The sequence below is a fragment of the Oxyura jamaicensis genome, chromosome 2 (assembly GCF_011077185.1).
Source record: "Oxyura jamaicensis isolate SHBP4307 breed ruddy duck chromosome 2, BPBGC_Ojam_1.0, whole genome shotgun sequence".
NCBI classification, from domain to species: domain Eukaryota; kingdom Metazoa; phylum Chordata; class Aves; order Anseriformes; family Anatidae; genus Oxyura; species Oxyura jamaicensis.
Genome location: NC_048894.1, coordinates 42039211 through 42049171, shown reverse-complemented (window position 1 = coordinate 42049171; position 9961 = coordinate 42039211). Strand labels below are relative to the sequence as shown.

At 38.4% G+C, this 9961-nt stretch overlaps 1 protein-coding gene across 11 annotated transcripts in view; it reads right to left on the bottom strand.

Annotated features, from left to right (window-relative positions):
• The window catches only part of RBMS3 (RNA binding motif single stranded interacting protein 3), a 708203-nt gene that overhangs the window by 595404 nt on the left and 102838 nt on the right, over positions 1 to 9961 (bottom strand). For 10 of the 11 annotated variants that reach the window (XM_035316418.1, XM_035316417.1, XM_035316419.1 and 7 more), the window contains one exon: positions 8807 to 8875. The exons of the other annotated variant lie outside the window; for it this stretch is intronic. In XM_035316418.1, coding sequence (XP_035172309.1) covers positions 8807 to 8875 — 69 coding nt within the window. The remainder of the gene's footprint in view (positions 1 to 8806; positions 8876 to 9961) is intronic. 11 annotated transcript variants of the gene reach the window in all.

The window sequence follows — 9961 nt, the reverse complement described above, 5'->3', positions numbered from 1 at the left end:
ACGTACACACTGGGGATACCACAGAGTAATAGAGAGATCCCAGTGTGAGATTATGTGCCACTTCAACCAATATTGTTTGCAGTTTACCTGACCAGGTCTGAACTTAAAGAAATTTCAGGCATAATGTTGCGAGGTACAGCAAGGAAATAGTTTCCTTAAAAACAATAAAATAAAGCTCTGAATTCAACCAAACCAATAAACAATTTTGTTCAAATTCACCAGTGCAGCCGTGTAAACAACAAAACTAATGAAGCCTGATGGTGAACATACACGTCTCTTGCAGATGATCGACTTGAATTGAATTATTCCTTAAGCCCTGGTATGAGCTCATCCCTTAACCAGAAAATCTGCACAGGAGAAAAAGCTTAGCCTCTTTCTTGAAGCAACACAGACACCAGCCACCAAGACTTTTTGTCTCAATGTTAGGAAATCCGTAACATCATTGTCCCCCATGAATTGCCTGGTGTCTAGCATGGGGTGATCTCATGCCTTCCCTTGGACCAGCATTACTAGCCTCTCTTCTACCGGGCTCTTCCAGAGCTGGATTTTCTGTGTGAAGTGTAAGGTTCAAGAAACTTGCACTCCTTCCTCTCTACAAAATTTGGTCGAATAGGCCAAGCTATAGGGGAGCAGTAAAGAAAAGTCACAAAGAGAGTATCAAGAAGCTTCGATGGCTAAGAAACAAACTAAAAAGTTATAAGAAAGAACATTTCAGGGTGTTATCAAATAGAATCTTCAGTTTTGAAGTGGGGTTGCTGAAAGAGGCAGGGCAGCTTTCAGTGACTATACAGAATGTGACACAAAAAGTGAAAAATTTTGACTTTATTAATTTTAAATGAGGTTTCTGCAGAACCCTTCGGTTTCAGTCTTTTTAAGTCTTATAAAATTCTCCCAGTAAAGAAAATAGCTGAGTGACAAAGTGTAGCTGACAGACACTTTTTGGAAACTTTGTGTATATAGAAGTCATAACAAATGCTGTTACTTTCCCTTACCCCTAGGACAAAATTCTCTTTACAAACTTCAGCAAACTGAGCACATATTTTGCATAGCCCACTCACTTTGTATTTGTCAAAAAATAAGTACATAAAAAATAAGTAGAAGAGGTTAGATGGTATAGAAATAAAAATATGACAGCTGTTTTAAAATATATTTAAAAAAAAAACTTTCCTGCATGCTCATTTTAAGATTAACCAAGTTATAAATGGAATCTTCTGAACCTCATCTTGGAAGTGCAATTAAATACCAATGGTATCTCCAACTTTGACTAACAATGAGAAGGAAACCAATGTATTTTCTTCTCACACTTGAAGTGTGTAAAGAGTTACAATACTGCATCTTGGAGTCCTTATGTTTCCATAAGGATTAGACTTCAAATTTAAGGTTTAAATATTATAATTTGATTCAAAATTTAGAAATTTCTTCATCGAGTCATTGCTGATACAGCACACATACAGGAAACTGGCTGAGGTGGAGGAATTAAGTGAACAGACCAATTATACAACAAGACATCTGGTTCGAAAAAAAGTAACAATACAAATGAAACATTAGATTAAAAGGTCTTGAAAATTTTAATTTATTAGTATTCCAAGATTTAGATCTCCATAACTTCTGCAAAACATGTACTTGCCAGACTAGGATTGTAATACTAGATTTGTGTAGGTGTTGTGTAACATGAACTAATGCCTAAATCTCATGTTTATTAGGGTTTTATATTTACATATGTCCATATACATAATTAATTACAAAATATTTATATGCATACAAGTTATACAAAACATAAATATAATTCAAATATACATGGTAATTACAGACAAAATACCACAAATTTGTAGTGTACATAACATTGCATATACTAGGCATGTAATAGCAAGAGCAAGCTTGCAGTACTGACCACAGACATTTGATTTTTTTTTCAGTCCTCTGGTGAGCTTAGAACAGTATTAATTCTTTTATATATCATGCCTTGCAACAAGGCTTTCACTAGCTAACCATACTTCTGCAAGGCACTGCCTCCACTTCATACTTAGGTTTAATGAATCAAAGGTTAAGTCTGAGGCTTGTTGACATTCAGCAGGTCTGTCTGACAGCAAGTCAAAAAAAAAAAAAAGCCCCTTAACAGGAATTCACTTTTTTCATTCCACTTGATTTTATTCCACATGCTTACCCAACTGCAATTAAAAAAAAAAAAAAAAAACACACACATAACTAGGAGTCAAAGTGCTGTAAGAACTGGCCTCAGTTGCTGTAAAACTATTATAAAGTATGGTATTGAGGTACGTTTTGTTCTGAAGAGATGTATTGCAAAAAGGAGGGCTTTAGGGGTTTTTATACTCACAATTTATCACAAAACTGACAAATTCCCCTCATTAACTCTGATTAAACCCACTGAATTTTGCTACAGTTTCTTGGTTACACGCCAAGTGCCAGGAGGCTGCAACATATTTCTGTAGCTTGGGTTGTCTGGTCTGTTTCTGAAAGTTTGCCAGATCTCATCTAACCTTTATGATAGGGTTTAACCCTAGTAGTTGGACCAAGTCATTCTTGTTAAGATGAACAGACCGAAGCAGCTCAAACCTAGGTCAGTAGTGAAGAAGCATCATTGCCATTTGACAGCTGTTCAGTGGCTTCTGGGTGTTGGTGTTCTCAGTACATTTTCTAGTGGACAAGCACTTAAAGTTTACTGACACAGTTTGCAATGCTCAGCAGAAAGGCAAATTGCAGAGTCAGCAGATAGACAGTGACTTTCTCAAGTCAAACTTGAGGCACCACAGGAAAACAAGCAAACAGAAGGAGATCGGAATAGCTGAATACAAGAATATTTACAGTATTTGAAATCAGGCATCTTCCACTAGTTAAAGAAAAGTCACTTCACAGGAATGGATCTTCTGAGCCACTGTTCATGTAACATGCCAGATACTCTGAAGAAAACTCACCCATCTCCCAGCTCTAACAAATGATGAATTCCACCTGCAGGTCCCTTTTATTTTGCATACAAACAAGCTGCAAATCTCAGTTACTGCTTCTGCTTGAACCACTCCAATGGCTATCAGCAGCCATAGCCAGGATGGCTTCCTAGAACTAAATGAACACACTACTCCTGTACTAACATTCATTTTGGCTTCGTGCACTGACAGAGAAACTACAGAATTAATGTCTACATATAATTGCCTTATCATATTGGAATAGGAAACGATTCTTTATCGAGAGAGTGGCCAGGCACTGCAACAGGCTTCTCAGGGAAGTGGTCGCAGCACTGGGCCTGCTGGAGCTCAAGCACTTGGACAAGGCTGTAAGACATGGTTCGACTGATACTCCTACAGGTGGTCCTGTATGGAGCCAAGAGTTGGACTTCATGATCCTCGCAGGTCCCTTCTACAATCATCAAGATATCACTGCTCCAATACATATGCAGGAAGAATGCAAAGCCAGAAACAAGGCCAAGGGAAGGGAAAGAGAAGGGGGGGGGGGGGGGAAGGTTGGCAGTAATAATGAGGAGTAAGCAAGAAAGATTAAAGTTATATATGCACTGAAATCTCTGACCTGGAATTCAATGAAACAGCTACCACAATAAACTAGAATATAAATCCTGATATTCCTCCTTCTTGATTGGGATTTCTGTTATCTCAGTCATGAAGTTGTACAATAAACTACCAAATGCAGTGTTAAGAGATAGCCTATTTAAAATTTAGATCATACACTAAATGGTTATCAACATCCCCTGTCTGTTCCAAGTCCTCCAAGAAAGCTGCTAACCTCTGGGTACAAAAATGTACTACTCATCTTTATGAGTAAGGATCAGGATATTAAACAAAAAACACATCCACACCTTAATTAAGGTACTTATGCTGAATTCAACAACGGACAAGGCTTCAACTATCTGTAAGAAAGCAAGAGGCTTGTGTTGCCAACACCAGAAAGCCAGAGTAAAAATTCTGTAGCAAAGCAGCAGAGAAGCCAGACAGAAGAGCAATGTGGAAGCTGAGAATTCCCCTGTCCCTTGGCCCATTGGACACCATTTCATTTTCTCTATTTTTGCTCCATTAGCTCAAACTAATGCCTTGCTAATAGGAATGGGGTGGGGAAAAGATGCTGAAGATGCTATGCTATATTATTTTTAATGGCATTTAAGACACACCAATTGTTCTGCAGGCTCATTTAGGACAGAGTACTAAAAAACTATCCATATAATTTTATAAAGTAAGATAATCTAAGCATCTCCAAATCCTAGCAGCCATTCTGCAAGGGAACTGCAAGATTGTCCTGAAGGTGCCAGCCAACATAGGGGACCAAGTGAATGGCATGTCTTGACAAACTCCCTCATATGCCTACAAGCAAGAAGATACTCATTCAGAAGGAAGGTATCATTGTGTTCTGTTTGCACATTAAGTGGATTTATTTGTGAGATCTGGGTTGCTGCTACGCACTTTTTGCTGCTTATCAACAGCAGGAACATAAGCACGTTAGGGGGATTGTTGTCCTTTTCTTCTTTCACAGAATCACTTCCTTTTAAGAAAGTTGATTTATTGTTTCTTAAAAGGCCTCAACCTTAAACTGCCATCTGAAATACTGCATTTCTTGTTTTCTAAGATTTCTTTTGTTGCTTTTACATCTACATAAACTATACCACCCTAATAGGTTCTAGCACTTGGCTCTCATGTCATTACCAGTAGAGTACTTTGTTGATGCTAAAACTGCTTCTAGAGACAGCAGAGCTGCAATAGCGAGTGCCTCGCATCCCACCCTACTTGTGCACCTACAACTCCTAGCAAGAGACAGACCATCCCACACAAATCCACCATCACTATAAGGCACTCTGCCTTGGCTGCCATCCCACTCAGCAAAAGCAGCATCATGTTAGAAATCAGCCATATCATCATGCCTGGAAAAGTGCTGCTTTCTCCTTCATTTTCATCAGCAGTGAGCACATACAGTCTTCAGAGTACCACAGAAGGACTAAATTCACTTCAGAGTTCCTCACAAAATTGCTGCAGACTTCTTCACACATCAAGAGATGCCACTAGCCAGGAAAGGCAGCATAGGTAATTTTAGCTCATTAGTATCCATTTGTATCTACTCCTTGATTCCATCCTTCAAGCAAGTTTAATGCATCTGGAGGCAGTAAGGTCCAGCATAGCTCCTTCTTGGATGCCATTTCAGAAGCTGAGATCTGGTTTGGCTTGATTGCCCACCCCCAATCCTCTAATTAAAAAGATTAATTCCTTGGCTTCAAAAAAAAAAAAAAAAAGATCAACCTTTTAGACTACTGGCTTCTTATTCTGACACTGAAAAAGTAGAGAACTTGAAGAAAAAAAAAAAAAACTGGCTTGAAGCAGGTAATGTGTCTTTCCCAGGGCAGTCAGAAGGAACCTCTTAATCAAGTTTTAAAGATACCTCCCCTGCAGCAAGACACTTTCCCAGGCTCAAGGGACAGGGGAAAAAAAAAAAAAATCTCTGAACAGCTTCGCATCAAAAAACCTGAGCGCACAAATTCCACATGCCCATGAGAGCGATGAGTTAATAGGAACTTATTAAAAACCTTCCCCAGATAGCGTATTTGAGGTAGATAAACATGCTTCAGCTTATCCAATACAAAATATAAGCATGTTTGGGTAGTACAAAGCAAAATAAGTCAGTGAAAAATGTGTTATTTTCAGTGACTTGTTGACCCCACCTGTAGAACCCCTTCAGATCTCTCACCCAATGGACCTTCAAACTTCACACAGACAGAGGAAATAAAAGTAGAAAACTTGGGGGAGGGAAAAGAGGAAATCAGTTTAACTTTTAACATTTCTTAGATGTATCAAAGGTCTCAGCCATGTAGCTCTATTAGGTTTTTGTGCAGATTCTTGTAAGATCTACGTGGAAAAGCCTTCACTGGGTTCACTGCATGAGGCTGAAGAAAATGCAGACAATATGAATTTGAACTTTGATCTTTTTCTTTCTTGAAAAGCTATCTTCAAAAAATGTTAAAATAAACTATATATAGATGCTGGCAAGTTGCAAGGCTGAATACAAATCTCTGATCCAATACAAATATTTTGCCACTTTCAGCTCATGAGAGTGCACAGCAGTATTCAGGTCTCCCAAACTGAACCACAGCATGGCTACACATCCTCACAGTTGGTACTAGTATTTGTAATATCCATGAGGCAAGTTTATAAGCTTATTAAACCCAAAACACAGAAGACAAAAGCTTACAATAAACAAGGATGAAAAAGAAAAGATTAGAGTGCAAATGACAAAGGAAGGCAAGATTAAAACATGTGGGGTACAACACAGGTGGAGGAAAATTACCACAGGCATGCTTTAATACAGTACAACCATTTTTTTCCTGCAGATGCTGGATGGTCTAGACATACTTTCAAAGAACATTCCTGGTAGTTAATCCCTCTACTCTACTAGGGATTTGACAGGGTTGTAATGCTACAAGCAATCTTTATTATGTACTTATCTTTCCCCTCCCTCCTCAAAAAGGAAATCAAGTGTGTAGAGCATAAAGTGCATTTCTTATGATTTGTTAGGGTGATCTCCTCCTGACTTAGGAATGTGTCTCCCATTAACCTTAATGAGCAACTGCAAACATGCAGAAAGAGGGGAACAGTCATTGCCATTTCTGCCTCGTCCATACTAGTGGAACTCCATGCATTTTCCCCTGCTCATTTTGTGATCCCCTAGTATGGAGTAAGAAACAAGCAGTAAAAGGAATTAACAATCTCCCCCAACCAAATGTAAAAATTCAATGCTTAAAAAGTGGAGAGAAATAAAGTACATAGAAGTCTCAGCTAGCAGATAGAACACATATACAGCGCAGAATAAGACTCTTATAGAACCCAGAGAAAACAAGTATTAAGAAAAGATTATAAGGATGGTAAAATAGGTAACTCACTATATTAAGCATTTATCTGCTTTCTTTCCCATCCCAATTTGAACACAAATGAAATTCATTGTTTCTTTCACTTTAGTTTTCAAAGCCAAGACTCAAATTATTGGAAGTTTCCCCTCTTAGCATATACATGTGCTTAAGAACAGAAATCCAGTAGGCTGAACGTTTTAAAGCAGCAGCAGAAGTAGAAAGACATTGGAAAGGAGCAAACGTAAAGACTGGGGGAAAGCAATGTTTATACAATCAGTACTGAAAAAGCAAGTTTTAAAAGAGGGAGCTGTTTTAGCTGAAATACACTGTCTTTCATTTAAAGTAAGTCACATACTTGTCTATAATCAACAAGTGTTGGTTTTGATAAAAGAGAAACATTGAATAAAATTCAATGAATAATATTTTTATGAGAAATAATTTACAATTATATTGCTTCCTGACCATTACTAAACAGTTTTTTCCTTCTTTGGTTTGAGTTTGTAACAAGTCTCCCCAAATATTTTATCTATTTTAACTACGTTATAGCTTAATTGTTTTAAGTAGTGGGAAAATATTAGGGGGAGGGAGGGCACACTGAAAAACACAATTTCATGCACTGCCAAAGACTTTGTTAAGCTCATTTCCAGTTTAAATGACAGTCTAAAGATTGGAGGATCAATCTATAATGGTTTCCATAGTACAATGGTATCAGGGATGGTTACATCACTGACAACACATTCAGAGGGTTGACCAACATTACCTGCAGCTGGGCTAGCCTCCCCTCTCAGCAGCTAGCTATTGTCACAGCCAATCTTCATTTTCAAACAAATGCATGTTTCCTTTTGCTCTGGTGACCTACCATGTCTGCCTTCCAGCCTCCAGCCTGGAAACGACCATTATCAGACCTTAACTGAAGGAATTCCCTGGAGATATGAGACGGGTCCTAATCTATTATCTGGTTTCCAGGTCTTTTTTCTGGTTCCCTTTTTGTCAAAGCCTTCAGCCACTCAAATACATTTAATATTACCAGGCAAGCCATACTTTTAATGCAGACAGAAGTCTTCCCGTCCATATAACACGCTTCACAGAAACAGATTCCAAGAAAAAGACACACTTAAATTAGCCTCCTAATTGTCACTTCAGACTATCACATATCCTTTTGTGTCGTTGACACACATAGCTGTTTCTTGGCCACTAACCATAACACAATGTTTTCTGGAGGAATTCCCTGGAGATATGAAGAAGCTCCTAATACATTATCTGATTCCCAGGTCATTGTTCTGTTTCCCTTTTTGTTTAGGTCTTGAGCGAACCAAATGCATTTGATCTGAGCAGACAAGACAATCTCATTGCACACAAAATTCTTCCATGATCCCCATCCAATTAGCATGCTTCACACAAACCATATTCCACAAAAGACACTTCAAAAATTTGGTCATCTGATCTTCACATTCAGCCTCTTGGGCCAACCTCCCCTCTCAGACCAGCCTCCATTATCAAATCTTTGCTGGAGAAGCTCCCTGGAGATATGAGACAGGTCCTAGTCCATAATTAGATTCCCAAGTCATTGTTCTTCATCCCTTTTTGTCTAGACATTGAGCCATGCAAATGCATTTAATATTAGCAGGCTAGACATTCTTCTATGACACACAAAATATTTCAGCCCTGTTGTGTCTGTTCCAACCCCCCACCCCAGACCAAGCATCATGATTCACACAAACCATTTTCCACACAATTGCATTAGAGGAGTCATAGCTGTACAATGCCTCTTCCATAAGCATGAACTGCATCTAACAGCCTGCCACAGGACATCCTGCAACAATCTCAGAGATGAGCAGGACCTACATGGGTTAATGTAGGTAGATACCTCTCCCCAGTCCCCTCAAAGATTCATTTTAAAAGGAAGCTTGTGTCATCCCAAGCTTCATATCCTTTTTGACAAGGGCAAATTACCTGATGGGGCTGTGAACTGGACCATCTGCTGTAGGAAGGAGCACCTGAAGTCTTGTTGGCTGTAGTTCTCTGCAAAATAGAAGATCGACATCTCAAATATTCACCATCGCCAACATGCACATAGTCACCTCCCATTTCAACCACAAACTCCCAGAGTAAAAACAAGCAAAAAAGTCTCAAGAAGCCATAAATGTGATATGGTAGCATTACAACCAGAGGTGAATGAAGTCTGCTGAGTCTGCTACTAATGAACTCCGTAGCATTTGACCTTAGAACCTCACCTTACTCCTCAACTTCTGCATATCACCTACATCGCAAACAAATACTGAGCCCTAACCTAAGATGGGGCTGCAAAGCATTAGCTTTTGGACTGGTAATTCACATAGCTTTAAGCAAATATGCTCTAAATTCATGTTTATTTCAGAAGCTAATCACTAAAGGACTTTATCTGCTTGTTCTACAAAGTTGTATTTTTATTTTTTCCCCCCTAATTCAATAGTGGTTTAATTCCAGACTTCACACTACTTTTACAGAAGCTGTTTTGAACTCATAGAAAATAAAGGAAGGCTGTTCTTTCAGAATCCCTCCACCCTCACTCTGAAGTCAAATTTTAATATATGGCATTCAAATATATCAGTTATTTACCAGCCTTCTCCTGGAAGAGAAAAAAAAAGTCTGTCTTTATGATTAATCCCTGTACTTATTTCCTCTGCCTCTCTGCATTTGTTTTTTTTCAGATCATGAAGAGTCCATGCCATGGCCTTTCATATCCATATTTTGTATGTCACTTACACACCTGATAATCAAACCGCTTGTTACAGCACAAAAGAATCAAAGCAATATGAAATCTATCAGGATACCAGCATCAGGATGCTAAAAGGGGGGGCAGATTCATATTTGAACCATATGGATAAGCTATATTAAAAAAAAAAAGCAAGTAAGACAGTTCATGTAATATTTATAGTACAATATAGTATACTCTTTGTAAGTATGAAAATAAATAGCTTACAGCTTTTAACACCCAAGGATATAGTACAATTCTACACTATTTATAACCACTAGGGTTTATAGATCATTACATATTCTAGAGCTGGCACGTCATTCCTACTAATGAGAAAGAGCCACTGCTGTAATCATGCTTTTGTATTAGTCTAT